This window comes from Rhinopithecus roxellana, chromosome 1 (assembly GCF_007565055.1).
Source record: "Rhinopithecus roxellana isolate Shanxi Qingling chromosome 1, ASM756505v1, whole genome shotgun sequence".
Lineage (NCBI taxonomy): Eukaryota > Metazoa > Chordata > Mammalia > Primates > Cercopithecidae > Rhinopithecus > Rhinopithecus roxellana.
Genome location: NC_044549.1, coordinates 195426682 through 195448323, shown reverse-complemented (window position 1 = coordinate 195448323; position 21642 = coordinate 195426682). Strand labels below are relative to the sequence as shown.

Here is a 21642-nt window from a genome sequence, read left to right as displayed (position 1 = left end):
GAGTAGCTTGAATTTCAGGCTACTGAACAGCGTGTGCCATCACGCCCAACTAATTTTTGTATTTTTGGTAGAGACGGGGTTTCACCATGTTGGTCAGGCTGCTCTTGAACTCCTGACCTCAAGTCATCCGCCTACTTCTGCCTCCCAAAGTGCTGGGATTGTTACAGGTGTGAGCCACCGTGCATGGCCAAAAAAGTTTATTTTTAAGATAGTATTTTTCTGTGTAACTAGCCCTCATAACCATGATTTCTAATATCTGTATAGAATTCCACCAAATAAATGTCACCATTTTCTTATCCACTTACCAATTGTATATTTAGGTTTTTCTCAGTAGATGTAAGAGTTTTAGGAATATTCTTTTTAGAGTGAATGCTCTGTGTTTTTATAGGTCCGTCTCACCCATGAAATTAAACACAAGAATATTGTAACTTTTCATGAATGGTATGAAACCAGCAATCACCTCTGGCTAGTGGTGGAACTCTGCACAGGTACGAAAGAATAGGTAAAAAGTGCTATGAATATAATATTGAAAAAAAAAATGCTGTAAGTTTTGTTACTTTTGATGTTATTTACTATGTTAACTTGAAAATCTATTGTTCTGTGGGTATTAGGGAAGGGTGAAGAGCAAAGATGTTTGGGAAAAAGAATTATGTAAATTCAGTTCCGGGTTGAGTTTACTTTGGTATATTATTATTATTATTATTATTATTATTATTTTTTTTTTTTTTTTGAGATGGAGTCTCGCTCTGTCGCCCAGGCTGGAGTGCAGTGGCGCAATCTCGGCTCACTGCAAGCTCCGCCTCCTGGGTTCACGCCATTCTCCTGCCTCAGCCTCCTGAGTAGCTGGGACTACAGGCGCCCGCCACCTCGCCCGGCTAGTTTTTCGTATTTTTTAGTAGAGACAGGGTTTCACCGTGTTAGCCAGGATGGTCTCAATCTCCTGACCTCGTGATCCGCCCGTCTCGGCCTCCCAAAGTGCTGGGATTACAGGCTTGAGCCACCGCGCCCGGCCTACTTTGGTATATTATTACATTACGTACATAAAAATTTAGAAATGTTTTAAAGTGGTGATTAATTTATCAAAAATATTTTCCCAAGGAATAAAAACGAACATTTTAAGTTGACTAGCTATTAATTAGCTAATACATTTATAAAGTATCTTTTTGTTTTTGTGAAAAGCATACTGTACCTCCTAAAATTTTAAGCAATGTGAAAAAGTACAAAGATGAACCAACAAATAATTAGAGATAACAAATTATAGCTATTCCTTCATACAGCTTTCTAGGACTATATACAGGGAGAAAGGTGACTAAATACATATTATCTAGGCTTTTAGTTTCAAAATTTTAAGAGTTTAACAGGGAAAAAAATGTAATAACCACTACTAAGTACTACTGTTAACTACTATGAAGTACTACTGTTAGTGTACTTCTGTTTATACATTGAGTAACAATAAAGGATAATTGAATATTGATATAATTATTACTAGCTTTGTGAATCTAACTTATCATATTGACACAGAATTTACAAAACTTAAGTAATTTGGATTAATAACTTACTTGATTTTATTTTTCTGAATCAATAGGACAGAATTATGGTTGAATTACTTCCGTAGATAAGGTTATCAAGAGATAGTCCTAGAATTAGTTTTTTGCTTCAGCTGACCAGATGTGGTATCCTAACTGGAAAACATGCCTACGTCTGTAACGGCCCCTCACCCACCAAAACAAAATAAAACCCCAAATACCTCTTCCCTTCATCATAGTAATTCATATTCAACTTTCCAATGCAAGCAGAGACTTTACTTTTTCTGAATTTGGCTGTTGTATTAATTTTTAATTTGTGTAGGTATATAGTAGGTGTGTATATTAATATCTATGGGGTACATGAGATAGTTGGTACAGGCATGCAGTGTGTAATAAGCACATCAGGGTAAATGGGGTGTCCATTTCCTCAAGCATTTATCCTTTGTGTTACAATCCAATTATATTCTTTTAGTTATTTTAAAATGTACAGTTAAATTGTTATTGACTTTAGCTACCTGTTGTATTATCAAGTACTAGTTCTTATTCATTCTTACTATTTATTTTCACCCATTAACCATCCCCACTCCCTGCCACCTCCCCACTACTCTTCCCAACCTCTGGGAGCCATTCTTCTGTTCTCTATCTCCATGATTTCAATTGTTTTAATTTTCAGCTCCCACAAATGAGTGAGGACATGCAATGTTTGTCTTTCTGTGCCTGGCTTATTTCACTTAACATAATGACCTCCAGTTCTAACCGTGTTGTTGCAAATGACAAAATCTCTCTTTTATGGCTGAATAGTACTCCCTTGTATATATGTACCATATTTTCTTTATCCATTCATCTGTTGATGGATTGGCTGTTGTAATCTTGACCCTTAAAAAAAAAAGTTGTTTCTGGCACTTAGATGGTAGAGAAGTAACTGGGACCTTGGAAGAATATAGCAATGGGATTCTCAATGTGCCTGACTTTGGCCTTTTATTTCATTTTTGGCATATGCTAAGGGTTGTGATTATCTGCTAAGGAAAGGCATAGTCTTTTTTGCCATGCAGTACTTTGCAGAATGTGACTTGACAGCACAACAGTAAACGAGAGTATACTTTGCATAATTTGATTTAAGTGCACAGTTTTGGGGTATTTACCATTAGTATTTGCAGCTGTTAGGGTATTATCCTTTCATCTTACCTGCTTGCCTCTCACCATTCATCCATAGGGAGCAGGCACTTTCCTGAATCTGTCTCTGGTGCTTGGGCATAGACTTCTGTTGCAGTGCTTGGGCCACTGTATTCACTCACATGTGTGTTCCTCGACCAGATTGTGAGGGTTTACTGTCTTGATCATTTTTCAATGTTCGTATCTGTCAGCATGGAACCTCTCGGGTGATGTAGGGGGTTGAAATGGGTGATTTTAATCAACTTCTTGCAGGTGGTTCCTTAAAAACAGTTATTGCTCAAGATGAAAACCTCCCAGAAGACGTTGTGAGAGAATTTGGGATTGACCTGATTACTGGATTATATCATCTTCATAAACTTGGCATTCTCTTTTGTGACATTTCTCCTGGGAAGGTAATTCATGAAAGTTTTTGATTTTCTAACTGCTTCTGTCTCAATTTAGAGTGCTTTCTCAAAGATGTTTTTATTTTTAGATAAAATTTTGGTATAGAACATCTTGAAATTTTAGTTAATCTTTTTTTAAAGTAAAAGGATGCAGGGCACAGGTGGCTCATGCCTGTAATCCCAGCACTTTGGGAGGCCGAGGCGGGCGGATCACTTGAGGTCAGGAGTTCGATACCAGCCTGGCCAACATAGCAAAACCTCATCTCTTCTAAAAACACAAAAGGCCGGGCGCGGTGGCTCTTGCCTGTAACCCCAGCACGTTGGGAGGCTGAGGTGGGTGGATCACGAGGTCAAGAGATTTAGACCATCCTGGCCAACATGGTGAAACCCTATCTCAACTAAAAACAAGCAAACAAACAAACAAAAAATACAAAAATTAGCTGGGTGTGGTGGCGTACTCCTGTAGTCCCAACTATTCGAGAGGCTGAGGCAGGAGAATTGCTTGAATCCGGGAGGCGGAGGTTGCAGTGAGCCGAGATTGCACCACTGCACTCCAGCCTAGTGACAGAGCAAGACTCTGTTTTAAAAAAATAAAAAAATAAAAAATGAAAACACAAAAAATAGCTGGGTATGGTGGTGGTCACCTGTAATTCCAACTACTTGAGAGGCCAAGGCAGGGAGAATTGCTTGCACCCGGAAGGCGCAGGTTGCAGTGAGCTGAGGTCACGCCACTGCATTCCAGCCTGGGATTCCAGCGAGATTCTGTTTCAGGAAAAAAAATAAAATAAAAAAAATAAATGAAAGGAAATATATAGTACTGTATTTTAGCTACCTGTCTAAGTTGCTTTTTGAATGTGAAGTCTCCTTTTCAGAGCTCTTTGAGTAATCACTTAATGCTACTAACCTACATTGTAAATGTTGAACCCAATAATGTCTATAAGATAAGGCCCTCTTAACTCTTAAGTCATCATACACATTTATGAACCATTGTTTTAGTTGATAGTGGCATTCTTGGCTATATATGTATGACTCCTGATATTATGGATCAAATATTTTCTCTTTTGGTAAAATTATCCACAACTAAATGTGCTTCAGTATAGTAGAGTCATGAAACCTACTTGGCTTCTGAGTTGCCATCAACACTAACACTTAGAAGCCGTGTGAATCCGGACAAGTTACCCTGCTTCTCTTTGCCTTAGTTTCTTTGTCACATGGAGATAGATTTTTCAAGATATTTGTGAGGATTACCTATTATATTTAGGTTAAGTTTCTAGGATACTTTTTGGTAAGTAGTGTGCTCATGGTGACGTCAATTATTGTCTTTATAAGTACATACCCTGAGGAATTGTACATATTACTGGTCTGAGTTTTTACTTTTTTTTTTTTTTTTTTTGAGACGGAGTCTCGCTCTGTCGCCCAGGCTGGAGTGCAGTGGCCGGATCTCAGCTCACTGCAAGCTCCACCTCCCGGGTTTACGCCATTCTCCCGCCTCAGCCTCCTGAGTAGCTGGGACTACAGGCGCCCACCACCTCGCCCAGCTAGCTTTTTGTATTTTTTAGTAAGAGACGGGGTTTCACCGTGTTAGCCAGGATGGTCTCGATCTCCTGACCTCGTGATCCGCCCGTCTCGGCCTCCCAAAGTGCTGGGATTACAGGCTTGAGCCACCGCACCCGGCCACTTTTTCTTTAGTATATGCCAAGGAAATAAAAAGCTGAATATTTCATTTAAGAATTTTATTTTTGCAGGCCATCTGTATGAGAAGATAATTAAACCTAAAAAAGAAAACTCCATAAAGTCCTGTATAATGAATAGCAGTTCTTGTTTGAAATAGTCACATATGTGCCTCAAGTCTCTAGCTACTCAACTGTCATTGTAGTGCTGAGAGCAGCTGTAGCTAATTTGTAAATACCTGGATGTGGCTGCATTTCAATAACTTCATTTGTGGATGTGGAAATGTGAATTTCATATAATTCATTGTTACATGTCTAGAAATATTATTTTGATTTTTTCCTAACCATTTAGAAATATAAAAACCACATTAAAAAGTATTTTATTTTATTTTTATTTTTTTGAGACACAGTTTCACTCTGTTGCCCAGGCTGGAGTGCAGTGGTGTGATCTCAACTCATGCACACTCCGCATCCTGGGTTCAAGCAATTCTCCCGCCTCGGCCTCCCGAGTAGCTGGGACTGCAGGTGTGTGGCAAATTTTTGTATTTTTAGTAGAGATAGGGTTTCACCGTGTTGGCCAGGCTGGTCTCAAACTCCTGACCTCAGGTGATCCTACTGCCTTGGCTTCCCAAAGTGCTGGGATTACAGGTGTGAGCTACCATGCCTGGCCAACGCCCCCCACCCCCCCACCTTTTTTTTTAATTACCTTTTTTTTTGGTGTGGCAGTTTTCTTTTTTTTTCTGCAAGCTCCGCCTCCCGGGTTTACGCCATTCTCCTGCCTCAGCCTCCTGAGCAGCTGGGACTACAGGCGCCCGCCACCGCGCCCGGCTAGTTTTTTTGTATTTTTTTAGTAGAGACGGGGTTTCACCGTATTAGCCAGGATGGTCTCGATCTCCTGACCTCGTGATCCGCCCGTCTCGGCCTCCCAAAGTGCTGGGATTACAGGCTTGAGCCACCGCGCCCGGCTGGTGTGGCAGTTTTCAGATAGGTTTTTTGTTTTTTGTTTTTTTTTTAAATTCAACACTCTTGGTTCATAGCTGTACAAGGCAGTGGCCAGGGTTTGTCCCAGAGGCTGTAGTTTGCTGATATCTATACGGGAGTTGTTTAATGAGATTTATTATCAGCTGTTACGATCTGAAAAATTCAGGCTGCTTTGTAACCTAAACCTGTGTTCTAGAACAGGGGTTAGCAAAGGTTGGGCAGGATTCCTATTTTTGTAAGTAAACTTTCACTGGAACACAGCCACGACCTTTGGTTTATGTAATGTCAGTGGCTACCGTTGTGCAACAACAGATTTGAAGTATGAGATTCCATTAAAATGAAATGACATTGAAGTATAAAAGACTGTATGGCTCATAAAGTCTAAAATATTTATTAGCTGGCTCTTTACCAACCACAAAAAATTTTGTTGATCCCTGCTAGTGGTCCTCTGGATCAGCAGCATTAGGTTGACCTGGCATTTGGTAGAAATGGGCCCCATCCCAGACCTGTTGAAGCAGAAACTCTGGGGGTAGTGACTGGTAGTCTGTGCTTTAACAAGTCTTCCAGGGGATTCTGATGCTCACATAAGTTTAAAAGCCACTATTGTAGACCAGCAGACATCCTTAGTATGTATTTGTGACTAGAAGTTAAGAGTTAACTTCACATTGCCTTTATTTTATTTTAATTTTATATTTTTGAGACAGGGTCTCACTGTCATACAGAATGGAGTGCAGTGGCGCAGCCTTGGCTCACTGCAACCTCCGCCTCCCGGGTTCAAGTGATTCTCATGCCTCAGCCTCCTGAGTAGCTGGGATTATAGGCGCCCGCCACCATGCCCAGCTAATTTTTGTATTTTGAGTAGAGATGGGGTTTCACCATGTTGGCCAGGCTGGTCTCGAACTCCTGGCACCAAGTGATCTGCCCGCCTCAGCCTTCCAAAGTGCTGGGATTACAGGTGTGAGGCACTGCACTTGACCCTACATAGCCTTGAAAAGCCACAAAGCCACCTGACCCATTGTACCTATCTAGAAATACTTTTAATAGAGGAAGTGATAAAAGTAACAGAAGAGTAGTTCCTGGCATGTTTTCAACAATCCATAGATTCTAATCACAAATTATATTAGCAGACTTGAGCACTTGTCACATGCCAGCGACTGTTACAAACCCTTTACTTGTATAACTTCGATTAATCCTTACAACAGTCTGAAGAGTTTGGTATTATTTTTCCCATTTTACAGGTGAAGAGACTGGGGATTAGAAAGGTTAAATACATTCTTCAAGGTCAGACAGCAAGTAAATGGTGGACCTGGGTGTAAAATCCAGATCTCCAACTTTAATCTTAACTCTGCATTGTGCTTCCTCACTTGAATAAACACCTCAGACAGCTAGGTTTCCAAATCCTGTTATAGCTGACACTGAGGCTTGGCAAGTGCAGATTGTTTTATTTTCATCATTACTTATCTTTCCTCAAACCTGAAGTTTTCCACTTTGGTTATATGATGAGTTCATTATATACATCTGAGAATGAACAATTTAATTTTGTATTTGATTATTAAAAAGTTGGATTTATTTTTCTTTAGCTTTTTAAAAAATTATAAACATTTATTTTTCTGAGTTCTGATGGAGAAAGAATAGCAATGCTCAAAAGTTCTTTAGTGCAATTATAAGAAGTACTGATATATGTACAAATTAAGTTGATTTTTCTTCTGAAAACATTTATTTGATCTTCATAGATACTCTTGGAAGGGCCTGGCACACTAAAGTTTAGCAACTTTTGCTTGGCAAAAGTGGAAGGTGAAAATTTGGAAGAGTTCTTTGCTTTGGTGGCAGCAGAGGAAGGAGGAGGTGACAGTGGGGAAAATGTCCTGAAGAAAAGCATGAAAAGTAGAGTCAAAGGTATGTGGACCTGGAAAGCTTAAAGATCGTAACTCTAGTTGTGGACCATGCAAATCCTGTGTTTAGGAGACAATGTCAGTCTTTTGTTTTGCCACTCACATAACATATTGAAAATGGTAATGACCAGCAGACATAGTCTGGACATAGGAATGACTTTGCCTGTGGCCTAAAGTATTCAATGTGGATCTACTCTGTAAGGCCTGGGGAACCTTAACAAAGCCTGTATTTCATCCTCAGCTTTATGTTTTACTGAGCATTCATTAGCACATAGGAGGGGAATGGTGCCTGCCACATTAGTGGTTCAATAGAAATTAGTTGAGTGAATGATATTCTGCAGTTGAAACATATTTCTTTCTTTTTTTTTTTTTTTTTTGAGACGGAGTCTCGCTCTGTCGCCCAGGTTGGAGTGCAGTGGCCAGATCTCAGCTCACTGCAAGCTCCGCCTCCCGGGTTTACGCCATTCTCCTGCCTCAGCCTCCGGAGTAGCTGGGACTACAGGCGCCCGCCACCTCGCCCGGCTAGTTTTTTGTATTTTTTTAGTAGAGACGAGGTTTCACCGTGTTAGCCAGAATGGTCTCGATCTCCTGACCTTGTGATCCGCCCGTCTCGGCCTCCCAAAGTGCTGGGATTACAGGCTTGAGCCACTGCACCTGGCTCTTTTTTTTTTTAAATTTAAGTTCTGGGGTACATGTGCAGAACGTGCAGGTTTGTTACATAGGTATACACATGCCATGGTGGTTTGCTGCACCCATCAAGCCATCATCTACATTAGGTATTTCTCCTAATGCTCTCCCTCCTTTAGCCCCCCCACCCCCTGACAGGCCCTGGTATGTGATGTTCCCCTCCCTGTGTCCATGTGTTCTCATTGTTCAGCTCCCACTTACGAATGAGAACACATGGTGTTTGGTTTTCTGTTCTTGTGTTAGTTTGCTGAGAATGATGGTTTCCAGTTTCATCCATGTCCCTGCAAAGGACATGAACTCATCCTTTTTTATGGCTGCATAGTATTCCATGGTGTATAGGTGCCACATTTTCTTTATCCAGTCTATCATTGGTGGGCATTTGGGTTGGTTCCACGTCTTTGCTATTGTGAATAGTGCTGCAATAAACATACGTGTGCATGTGTCTTTATAGTAGAATGATTTATAATCCTTTGGGTATATACCCAGTAATGGGATCGCTGGGTCAAATGGTATTTCTGGTTCTAGATCCCTGAGGAATTGTCCTCCACAATGGTTGAACCAATCTACATTCCCACCACCAGTCCAAAACCATTCTATTTCTCCACAGCCTTGCCAGCATTTTTGTTTCTTGACTTTTTAATAATTGCCATTCTGACTGGTGTGAGATGGTATCTCATTGTGGTTTTGATTTGCATTTCTCTAATGATCAGTGATGATGAGCTTTTTTTCATATGTTTGTTGGCCGCATAAATGTCTTCTTTTGAGGAGTGTCTGTTCATATCCTTTGCCCACTTTTTGATGGGGTTGTTTGCTTTTTTGTAAATTTGTTTAAGTTTCTTGTAGATTCTGGATATTAGATCTTTGTCAGATGGGTAGATTGCAGACATTTTCTACCATTCTGTAGGTTGCCTGTTCATTCTGATGCTAGTTTATTTTGCTGTGCAGAAGCTCTTTAGTTTAATTAGATCCCATTTGTCAATTCTGGCTTTTGCTGCCATTACTTTTGGTGTTTTAGTCATGAAGTCTTTGCCCATGCCTGTATCCTGAATGGTATTGCCTAGGTTTTCTTCTAGAATTTTTATGGTTTTAGGTCTTACATTTAAGTCTTTAATCCATCTTGAGTTAATTTTTGTAAGGTAAAAGGAAGGGGTCCAGTTTCATTTTTCAGCATATGGCCAGCCAGTTTTCCCAACACTATTTATTAAATAGGGAATCCATTCCCCATTGATTGTTTTTGTCAGGTTTGTCAAAGATCAGATGGTTGTAGATATCTATTCTGAGGTCTCTATTCTGTTCCATTGATCTATATATATGTTTTTGTATCAGTACCATGCTCTTTTGGTTACTGTGGCCTTGTAGTATAGTTTGAGGTTAGGTAGTGTGATGCCTCCAGTTTTGTTCTTTTTGCTTAGGATTTTCTTGGCTATGTGGACTCTTTTTTGTTTCCATATAAAATTTAAAATAGTTTTTTCCAATTCTGTGAAGAAAGTCAATGGTAGCTTGATGGGGATAGCCCTGAATCTATAAATTACTTTGGGCAACATGGCCATTTTCATAATATTGATTCCTTCTATCCATGAGGATGGAATGTTTTTTCATTTGTTTGTGTCCTCTTTTATTTCCTTGAGCAGAGGTTTGTAGTTCTCCTTGAAGAGGTCCTTCACATCCCTTCTAAGTTGTATTCCAAGGTATTTTATTCTCTTGGTAGCAATTGTGAATGGGAGTTCATTCATAATTTGACTCTTTGTTTATTATTGGTGTATAGGAATGCTTGTGATTTTTGCACATTGATTTTGTATCCTGAGACTTTGCTGAAGTTGCTTATCAGCTTTAGGAGATTTTGGGCTGAGATGATGGAATTTTCTAAATATACAATTATGTCATCTGCAAACAGAGACAATTTGACTCCCTCTCTACCTGTTTGAATACCCTTTATTTCTTTCTCCTGCCTGATTGCCCTGGCCAGAACTTCCAACACTATGCTGAATAGGAGTGGTGAGAGAGGGCATCCCTGTCTTGTGCCAGTTTTCAAAGGGAATGCTTCCAGTTTTTGTCCATTCAGTATGATATTGGCTGTGGGTTTGTCATAAATAACTCTTATTATTTTGAGATACGTTCCATCGATGCCTAATTTATTGAGAGTTTTTAGCATGAAAGGGTGTTGAATTTTGTCGAAGACTTTTTCTGCATCTATTGAGATAATCATGTGGTTTTTGTCATTGGTTTTGTTTATGTGATAGATTACGTTTATTGATTTGTGTATGTTGAACCAGCCTTGCATCCCAGGGATAAAGCTGACTTGATCATGGTGGATAAGCTTTTTGATGTGCTGCTGGATTCGGTTTGCCAGTATTTTATTCAGGATTTTCGCATCGATGTTTATCAGGGATATTGGCCGGAAAGTTTTTGTTGTTGTTGTTGGTGTATCTCTGCCAGGCTTTGGTATCAGGATGATCCTGGCCTTATAAGATGAGTTAGGGAGGATTCCCTCTTTTTCTATTGTTTGGAATAGTTTCAGAAGGAATGTTATCAGCCCTTCTTTGTACCTCCTGTAGGATTCGGCTGTGAATCTGTCTGGTCCTGGGCTTTTTTTGATTGGTAGGCTGTTAATTACTGCTTCAATTTCAGAACTTATTATTGGTCTATTCAGGGATTCGACTTCTTCCTGGTTTAGATGTGGGAGCATGTGTATGTCCAGGAATTTATCCATTTCTTCTAGATTTTCTAGTTTATTGGTGTAGAGGTGTTCACAGTATTCTCTGATGTTAGCTTGTATTTCTGTGGGATCAGTGGTAATATCTCCTTTATCATTTTTTATTGCATCTCCTTGTTTCTTTTCTCTTTTCTTCTTTATTAGTTTTGCTAGCGATCTATTTTGTTTATCATTAAAAAAAAAAAACAGCTCCTAGATTCATTGATTTTTTTTGAAGGGTTTTTTGTGTCTTTATCTCCTTCAGTTCTGCTCTGAAATTAGTTATTTCTTGTCTTCTGCTAGTTTTTGAATTTGTTTGTTCTTCTCTAGTTCTTTCTTCTTTTCTTTTTTTTTTTTTTTTTGAGACGGAGTCTCGCTCTGTCACCCAAGCTGGAGTGCAGTGGCGTGATCTCGGCTCACAGTAAGCTCTGCCTTCTGGGTTCATGCCATTCTCCTGCCTCAGCCTCCAGAGTAGCTGGGACTACAGGCGCCCACCACCATGCCCAGCTAATTTTTTGTATTTCTACTAGAGACGGGGTTTCACTGTATTAGCCAGGATGGTCTCGATCTCCTGACCTCATGATCCACCCGCCTCGGCCTCCCAAAGTGCTGAGACTACGGGCGTGAGCCATTGCGCCTGGCCTTTTCCATCATTTTAACCTTGGTGAATCTGACAATTATGTGTCTTGGGGTTGCTCTTCTTGAGGAGTATATTTGTAGTGTTCTCTGTATTTCCTGAATTTGAGTGTTCGCCTGTCTTGCTAGGTTGGGGAAGTTCTCCTGGATAATATCCTGAAGTGTGTTTTGCAACTTGGTTCCATCCTCTCTGTCACTTTCAGGTACATCAATCAAACGTAGATTTGGTCTTTCACATAGTCCCATATTTCTTGGAGGCTTTGTTTGTTCCTTTTCATTCTTTTTTCTCTAACCTTGTCTTTTCACTTTATTTCATTAAGTTGATCTTCAATTTCTGATGTCCTTTCTTCCACTTGATCGATTCAGCTATTGATACTTGTGTATGCTTCACGAAGTTCTGATGCTGTTTTTCAGCTCCATAAAGTCATTTATGTTCTTCTCTAAACTGGTTATTCTAGTTAGCAATTCCTGTTACCGTTTTTCAAGGTTCTTATCTTCCTTGCATTGGGTTAGAACATACTCCTTTAGCTTGGAGGAGTTTGTTATTACCCACCTTCTGTAGCCTACTTCTGTCCATTTGTCAAACTCATTCTCTATCCAGTTTTGTTCCCTTGCTGGTGAGGAGTTGTGATCCTTTGGAGGAGAAGAGGAGTTCTGGTTTTTGGAATTCTCAGCCTTTTTGCGCTGGTTTCTCTCCATCTTCGTGGATTTATCTACCTTTGGTGTTTGATGTTGGTGACCTTTGCATGGGGTCTCTGAGTGGACGTCCTTTTTGTTGATATTGATGCTATTCCTTTCTGTTTGTTAGTTTTCCTTCTACCAGTCAGGCCTCTCTGCTTCAGATCTGCTGGAGTTTACTGAAGGTTCACTCCAGACCCTGTTTGCCTGGGTATCACCAGCAGAGGCCGCAGAACAGCAAAGATTGCTGCCTGTTCCTTCCTCTGGAAGCTTTGTCCCGGAGGGGCACCTGCCAGATGCCAGCTGGAGCTCTCCTGTGTGAGGTGTCTGCCGGCCCCTACTGGGAGGTATCTCCCAATTAGGAGACTTGAGGGTCAGGGACCCACTTGAGGAGGCGGTCTGACCTTTAGCAGAGCTTGAACGCTGTGCTGGGAGATCCGCTGCTTTCTTCAGAGCCATCAGGCAGGGACGTTTAAGTCTACTGAGCCTGCTCCCACAACCTTCCCTTGCCCCAGGTGCTCTGTTCCAGGGAGATGGGGGTTTTATGTATAAGCATCTGACTGGGGCTGCTGCAGATGCGCTGCCCAGAGAGGAGGAATCTGGAGAGGCAGTCTGGCCACAGCGGACTCCACCTAGTTCGAACGTCCATGTGGTTTTGTTTACACCGTGAGGGTAAAACCGCCTACTTAAGCCTCAGCAATGGTGGATGCCCCTCCCTGCACCAAGCTTGAGCATCCCAGGTCGACTTCAGACTGCTGCGCTGGCAGCGAGAATTTCAAGCCAGTGGATCTTAGCTTATTGGGCTCTGTGGGGGTGGGACCTGCTGAGCCAAACCACATGACTCCCTGGCTTCAGCCCCCTTTCCAGAGGAGTGACTGGTGCTGTGTCTCTCTGGCCTTCCAGGTGCCACTGGAGTATGAAAAAAAACTCCTGCACCTAGTTGGTGTCTGCCCAAATGGCCGCCCAGTTTTGTGCTTGAAACCCAGGGCCCTGGTGGCCTGGGCACCAGAGGGAATCTCCTGGTCTGTGGGTTGGGAAGACCATTGGAAAAGTACAGTATGTGGGCTGGAGTGCACTGTTCCTCACGGCACAATCCCTCATGGCTTCCCTTGGCTAGAAGAGGGAGTTGCCTGACCCCTAGCGCTTCCCGGGTGAGGCAACGCCCCACCCTGCTTCAGCTTGCCCTCTGTGGGCTGCACCCACTGTCCAACCAGTCGTAATGAGATGAACTGGGTACCTCAGTTGGAAATGCAGAAATCACCTGCCTTCTGCATTGATCTCACTGAGAGCTGCAGACTGGAGCTGTTCCTATTCAGCTATCTTGCCAGCATCCCTGAAGCAAATTTCTAGGGTATATTCTTGGCATGTGAGATGGGGCTGGGGGTGTTAAAATTGCTATACTTGAGGGGGGAGTCTGAAGTAATGTTTCTTATGCCTTTTGGGGGAAGTGCTAAAGATCTTTCCTCCTCAGGTTCCATGTTCAGGTACTTGAGACTTTGGGCCATTGAAGCTCTGTGATACTCATCGTGCTGTCAGCTGAGTTTGGTGCCAGTTGTAGGAAAGAGCATGATGCGAGAGGGTGGCAGACATCCTTGGACTTGGTAGTCATGTGGCCCAGGGATGAGGGAAGAGGATGGGGAGCAGCAGGTTAATCACAGGCCCCGTAAATAGGACTAAAGGAAATTAAACTTTCAGGGCCAGGCTTGTATGTGGTAAGATTTCATGCCCAAGAAGAAGGCTTTTAATGTCCTCAAATTGCATTCCATAGAATTATCAGTATTCTATGAAAATGACTATTGTGGTCTATGTTAGTAGGATATGAAGTTCTGAATTATTGTATATAATTTTATTATAGAAAACAAGGTCAATGGTATATTTTAGTATAAATGCATATTTAGTAAGGGGAAGAGAGCTGTGTTGTGGAGAAATACATCAGATGTTCTAGCAGTGATGCGTACTTCTGAACTTAATCTAAGAACAATTTCTATGATGGGGCAGGTTAGTCTATTTGGCCAAGGGTAGAGGATACTTTCATAACCAGCAGGGCAGAATTAGCCCTGACCTTTGGGGATCAGGTACTTCATAGGCAGTTAACCTTCACATCCCTGTGGCATTAAGATAAAAATAGAGTGTAAAACCACTTCTGTTTTCCTGGAGACTTGGAGAATTCACAGTCTAAGTGTGGCGATGAAAAAGGCACATGAAAAAATCACGCTACTTTTTGACATATTTGACTAGTTGGGTTCTGTGATGGGGTTGGTGATTGGTCAGTGGTGGTGTACAGCCATGAAGAATCTGTTAACATTGATGCTGATGTTAGGGCAAACAGTTTGGTTAGGCTGCATAAAAGTAATATTGAAAAGAGCTTCTAATAAGGACATCTGGATTCTAGTTCTGTCTTTGCTTCTTTGTAACCTTCAGAGTAGTGTCACATAGCTGCTAGGAGTTTTAATTTCCTGTTTAAAGATAGGGGTTGGCTGGATCATAGTTCCCAAATTCAGGAACAGAAAAGTTATATAAATCAATAATGTGGCCCAGTTTAAGAGGGATTGAAGGGGGTTATGTCGAACTAGGCTCAATTTTGGCCCAGTGTTGTTGATTGATTGAGAGAAATTAGAAATCTGGGCTGATTTATGAAAAGAGTTTCAAATTTAGAATCCCCTACCTACAGGTTAGGGTTCAAGTTTCACGATCTGGTCCAGGATTGCCTCTCTGTTCTTGTGGTTCCCACAAGATTGTGCTTCACTGTCCTTCAGTTGCAGGTACAACTGACCAAGGCCTCCAACTACTTGAAGAAATCCATCAGTGCTTTTGTTCAGAGGCCACGCTTCTCATGACTGTACCCAGCTAGTGACTAAACTTGGAGGGGACACTAAGGCAGGCCTATTCCTGAGAGCACACTGGTAGTCGACATTGATTCAGGGATTCTTTTTGTTTGTTTATTTTGTTTGTTTTGAGATGGAGTCTTGATCTGTTGCCCAAGCTGGAGTGCAGTGGTGTGATGTCAGCTCACTGCAACCTCTGCCTCCCAGGTTCAGGTGATTCTCCTGCCTCAGCCTCCCGAGTAGCTAGGATTATAGGCATGCGCCACAATGCCCAGCTAATTTTGTGTTTTTGGTAGAGACCGGGTTTCTCCATATTGGTCAGGCTGGTCTCGAACTCCCGACTTCAGGTGATCTGCCTGCCTCAGCCCGCCAAAATGCTGGGATTACAGGCATGAGCCACCACACCTGGCCGGCTTCAGCTTTCTTGAGAAAGACTTCCTTCTTTGTCTGTCTGGATGGCAGGATTTTATCAGACTGAATACTTAAGTGTTTTCTTTTATTATTTTCATAATATTTTGTGTATAAACCATTTAACTTACCATGTAATAATATACTGTTTTGCGTATTTGTTTTCTACCCATTTGAGTGTGAACCCAGGGACTTTAATTCCATTGTTCATTAGTGCATTGATTTGTTAATTCCACATTTATTTATTTATTTTTTGAGATGGAGTCTCGCTCTGTTGCCCAGGCTGGAGTGCAGTGGCGCGATCTTGGCTCACTGCAAGCTCTGCCTCCTGGATTCACGCCATTCTCCTGCCTCAGCCTCCCGAGTAGCTGGGACTACAGGCGCCCGCCACCACGCCCGGCTAATTTTTTGTATTTTTTTTTTTTAATAGAGACAGGATTTCACTGTGTTAGCCAAGACTCAATCCCCTGACCTCATGATCCGCCCACTTTGGCCTCCCAAAGTGCTGGCATTACAGGCGTGAGCCACTGCACCCGGCCCTCATTGATTTATTTTTTTGAGACAGTCTTGCTTTGTTACACAAGCTGGAGAGCAGTGGCATGATCTTGGCTCACCACAACCTTCGCCTACTAGGTTCAAGTGATTCTTGAATGGCCTCAGCCTCCCAGGTAGCTGGGATTACAGCACCCTCCACCACACCCAGCTAATTTTTGTAGTTTTAGTAGAGATGGAGTTTCACCAGGTTGGTCAGGCTGGTCTTGAACTTCTGTCCTCAAGTGATACTTCAGCCTCCCAAAGTGCTGGGATTACAGGTGTGAGCCTGGTCCACATTTATTTCTTAATTTGACGAGTTTACCCATGTTCTAGGTACTGGAAATAAGGATGGGAAGACAAACATTCATATTCAACAAATATTAATGAAACATCTATTAAGTGTTGGGCAGAGTGCAAGGGCATTCCATGGGTGTTATTTGTGTTTCCTCAGCAGCTAGTGCAGGCAAATATACCTTCCATTGATGTGTGCGAAATGTGATAGCATAGCAAATTTGCTCCATGGGAGAACTTTACAGTCACGCATCAGGGCACACAAAGCTGCTGATCTGGCTGTGATGGGCTCTGGAGATAGGATTTGCTGGAAGGCTTACCTCAGTGGAATTTTGTTTCCAAATCATTGGAGGTTACTTACTTCCTGGGGAAGAGATTCTCACTGGGAGGTGGGAGTTTGTTAGATGGAATGCACAGAGTGTGCACCAGGGAGAGACAAGGACCCTGGGTCTTGGCGGGTGCTCTGCAACTGCCTAGCTGTGTGATTTACTGGAGGTTAAGTATCCCTCTCTTGTCAGTGAATAAGGGAACTTTCTGGCTCTAAAATATGGGATTTCTATGTAATATTACACTTTGTATAAAGTATATGTGGCACACATGAGTGCTTTTCACTATTTCCTATTCTCCTGGATAGATGGTAGGATTGCATCCTCTCCCTGGTCAAAGCCAACTAAGTGTGAGCAGAAGTGATGTGAGTAACTTTGAGATGGGAATTTTAGGAGCCAGTGTTCAGTTAGCTACATTCTTTCTCCCTGCCTCCAATTGAGGAAGCATGAGTGGAGTTGGAACCTCTATCAGCCAGGGTCTTTGAGTGACTATGATGATCAGAGCTTCTTGGTAGATTTGTTATGGATATATTTAGTGATAGATAAACCTTTGCTGTTAAACCAGTGGGTTGTTGGGGTTGTTATATTTAAGGTTTAACTTAAACTATTCTAATTGAAATTTAAAAGAAGAATGTAGCTGAATGTGCCATACCTCTCAGGTAGATTTTAAACACCTTTTTATATTCACACACATTCTTTGCAAAATGTAACCTTAAAATTAGAAAACATTGAAAAATGTGAAATGCACATGAAGTTTTATTCATGCGTATGTTTTTCTCCTGCCCTTTTTCATCTCACAGATCTTTCCTAGGTAGGTTCGCATTGGCAGCAATACAAATGCCTAACAGAACTGTTCTTCATACTTTGCTTTTAGGATCTCCTATATATACAGCACCAGAAGTTGTGAGGGGTGCTGACTTTTCCATCTCCAGTGACCTCTGGTCTTTGGGCTGTCTGCTTTATGAAATGTTTTCAGGTAATTGTTTCCTGAATAGGTATAAAATCAGATATGACTAAAATAAAACCAGGTTAAGTCTGTAGTTTGCAGATGTTTTACTTATAAGATGTTACAAAACTTGATTTTTTAAAATTTTGAGACAGTCTTGCACTGTCACCCAGTCTGGAGTGCAGTGACACGATCTTGGCTCACCTCAGCCTCCTCTGCCTCTTGGGTTCAAGCCATTCTCATGCCTCAGCTTCCTGAGTAGCTGGGCTTACAGGTGTCCACCACTATGCCTGGCAATTTTTTGTATTTTTAGTAGAGACGAGATCTCACCATGTTGGCCAGGCTGGTCTTGAATGCCTGACCTCAAGTGATCTGCCTACTTAGGCCTCCCAAAGCTCTGGGATTATAGGCATGAGCCACTATGCCTGGCCAAAAAAACTGTGACCTTATTAAATTTTCATATATACTGATTTTGGCTGAGTTGCTTGGTATCTAGGGATATGCAGAGTCCTAGAAACTTCTTGACAAATAGGTAATTTTTCATGATAATCTGGAATGCTGAAATGTGCTTAACTCAAAAACTGTGATTATTAGAAATTTTTGTAAAGATGCCTTGCAACTGTGTATTATTCAGATACATCAAATGGCCTATACCCCCATTGGTTCGTAGTAGTGGTCCATGTGTGTGTTTGTGTATTTGTTAGGATGATAATACGTTTCGAATTAAGAGAAATATAAATTATATAGGCAGTGCCTGGTACGTACTAGGCATTAGCTATTCCTATATATTTTTTCCTATAAGTTGTATGATCTTGAAATATCTGTAGTTGAGATGAGAATTATTGGTGATAGCAGACTTCTTTAATTTTGCAAGTTTTCATGTGATTTCAGGAAAACCTCCATTCTTCTCAGAAAGTATTTCGGAATTAACAGAAAAGATCTTATGTGAAGATCCTTTGCCACCTATTCCGAAAGGTAAGATTTCTTGTGATAAATGGAATTAATTTACATTTTCCACTGATTAAAGGTGTACCTTTATCCAAAGTTTGCTTTTATTGATTCATAACTCCCCAAAGTTACCTTTATTTTTTTTTTTGAGACGGAGTCTTGCTCTGTCTCCCAGGCTGGAGTGCAGTGGTGCGATCTCGGCTCACTGCAAGCTCTGCCTCCTGGGTTCACGCCATTCTCCTGCCTCAGCCTCCTGAGCAGCTGGGACTACAGGCGCCCGCCACCACACCGGGCTAATTATTTTGTATTTTTAGTAGAGACGGGGTTTCACCATGTTAGCCAGGATGGTCTCCATCTCCTGACCTCGTGATCCACCCGCCTCGGCCTCCCAAAGTGCTGGGATTACAGGCTTAAAGTTATCTTTTATAAGTGATCCCAAGTTGATATTTTTAGAAATGTTAGTATTTCCTTTGACATTTTTTAAAGATGCTGAAACAGAGAACAAAGTACTAATAGATTTCCCTCATTTAAAAACAAATTATTTTGTGCATCTATATCACAAAAAGTATGGCTTAAAGACTTAAACACTTATGTGACATTACTTTTTGTATGTACCATTTACTTTGTAGTCATGTCCCATGTGGTTATTTCTATCTCCTGTTGGAACAAATCTGCTGTTTCCTTATCTTGATCAATCAGAATGCTACCCTTATGAGTTTTCAAGATCTTTATTATTTATTTATTTATTTTTGAGACAGAGTCTCACTCTGTTGCCCAGGCTGGAGTGCAGTGGTGTGATCTTGGCTCACTGCAACCTCTGCCTCCTGGGTTCAAGCGATTCTCCTGCCTCCGCCTCCCGAGTAGCTGGGATTACAGGTGCCCACCATGGCGCCCGGCTAATTTTTTGTTTTTGTTTTTTAGTAGAGATGGGGTTTCACCATCTTGGTCAGGCTGGTCTTGAACTCCCGACCTCGTGATACACCCACCTCAGCCTCCCAAAGTGCTGGGATTACAGGCATGAGCCACTGCACCCGGCCTAAAAATCTTTAAAATTAGATACAGTTGTAGTATTTTTAAAGTGTTGGAACTTTAATCATATAAATTGTGGTTAATATAATGATCTATCAGCAATAATTTTTAAGGAAAGAGAAAAGAAGGCACAAATGCAGTAAAACATTTTGCTATACATTGTTAAAGTTTATCTTAAGACACATAAATGAAAACAGGATTCTACAAAAATTATTACTATATATATTTATTATTATTATTATTATTATTATTATTTTGAGAGACAGGGTTCTGCTGTGTCACTCAGGCTGGAGTGCAGTGGTGCAGTCAGCCTCCTGAGTAGCCAAGACTACAGGCACACACCACCAGGAATGGCTAATTTTTAAATTTTTTTGTGGAGACAGGGTCTTGCTGTGTTGCCTAGCTTGTCTTGAACTCCTGGCCTTGATTGATCCACCTGCCTTGGCCTCCCAGAGTGCTGGGATTTCAAGTATGAGCCACAATGTGTGACCATTACTACTACTTTTAACCATAGATTGATGACCTGGATATGGTATATAACTAATTTAAAAAGACAAAACATTATGAGATTAGTGGTATTGGACACTGTCATAATGTAATGCTTCTTATTTCTGTTAAAAATCTTAAAAGAGGGATTGCAAATATTCTTTTTTTTTTTTTTTTTTTTTTTTAGAATTTTGTATAGTTTTTTTTTTTTTTTTTTATTTATTATTATACTTTAAGTTCTAGGGTACATGTGCATAACGTGCAGGTTTGTTACACATGTATACTTATGCCATGTTGGTGTGCTGCACCCATCAACTCGTCAGCACCCATCAATTCATCATTTATATCTTGTATAACTCCCCAATGCAAGCCCTCCCTCCTCCCCCCTCCCCCCTCCCCATGATAGGCCCCAGTGCGTGATGTTCCCCTTCCCGAGTCCAAGTGATCTCATTGTTCAGTTCCCACCTATGAGTGAGAACATGCGGTGTTTTTTTCTGTTCTTGTGATAGTTTGCTAAGAATGATGGTTTCCAGCTGCATCCATGTCGCTACAAAGGACGCAAACTCATCCTTTTTTATGGCTGCATAGTATTCCATGGTGTATATGTGCCACATTTTCTTAATCCAGTCTGTCACAGATGGACATTGGGGTTGATTCCAAGTCTTTGCTATTGTGAATAGTGCCGCAATAAACATACCTGTACATGTGTCGTTGTAGTAGAATAATTTATAATCCTTTGGGTATATACCCAGTAGTGGGATGGCTGGGTCATATGGTACATCTAGTTCTAGATCCTTGAGGAATTGCCATACTGTTTTCCATAATGGTTGAACTAGTTTACAATCCCACCAACAGTGTAAAAGTGTTCCTATTTCTCCACATCCTCTCCAACACCTGTTGTTTCCTGACTTCTTAATGATTGCCATTCTAACTGGTGTGAGATGGTATCTCATTGTGGTTTTGATTTGCATTTCTCTGATGGCGAGTGATGATGAGCATTTTTTCATGTGTCTGTTGGCTGTATGAATATCTTCTTTTGAGAAATGTCTGTTCATATCCTTTCCCCACTTTTTGATGGGGTTGTTTGTTTTTTTCTCGTATATTTGTTTGAGTTCTTTGTAGATTCTGGATATTAGCCCTTTGTCAGATGAGTAGGTTGCAAAAATTTTCTCCCATTCTGTAGGTTGCCTGTTCACTCTGATGGTAGTTTCTTTTGCTGTGCAAAAGCTCTTTAGTTTAATTAGATCCCATTTGTCAATTTTTGCTTTTGGATTGCAAATATTCTAATCATAGTACATTGTAATGCAAAGTTGTTCAAGTTAGGAATACTTCAAAGAATAAGGTATAATTAATAGTTAATTAGGGCTGCGCATGGTGGCTCACACCTGTAATCCTAGCACTTTGGGAGGCCGAGGTGGGTGGATCACCTGAGGTCAGGAGTTTGTGACCAGCCTGACTATCATGGTGAAACCCTGTCTCTACTAAATACAAAAAAATTAGCCAGGCATGGTGGCACATGCCTGTAATCCGA

At 41.2% G+C, this 21642-nt stretch overlaps 1 protein-coding gene across 8 annotated transcripts in view; it reads left to right on the top strand.

The window, feature by feature from the left end:
- ULK4 (unc-51 like kinase 4) overlaps positions 1-21642 on the top strand; it is a 703273-nt gene that overhangs the window by 23515 nt on the left and 658116 nt on the right. For all 8 annotated transcript variants that reach the window (XM_030935299.1, XM_030935309.1, XM_010374299.2 and 5 more), the window contains 5 exons: positions 389-488; positions 2952-3091; positions 7467-7629; positions 17577-17678; positions 18540-18623. In XM_030935299.1, the coding sequence (XP_030791159.1) occupies positions 389-488; positions 2952-3091; positions 7467-7629; positions 17577-17678; positions 18540-18623 (589 nt within the window). The remainder of the gene's footprint in view (positions 1-388; positions 489-2951; positions 3092-7466; positions 7630-17576; positions 17679-18539; positions 18624-21642) is intronic.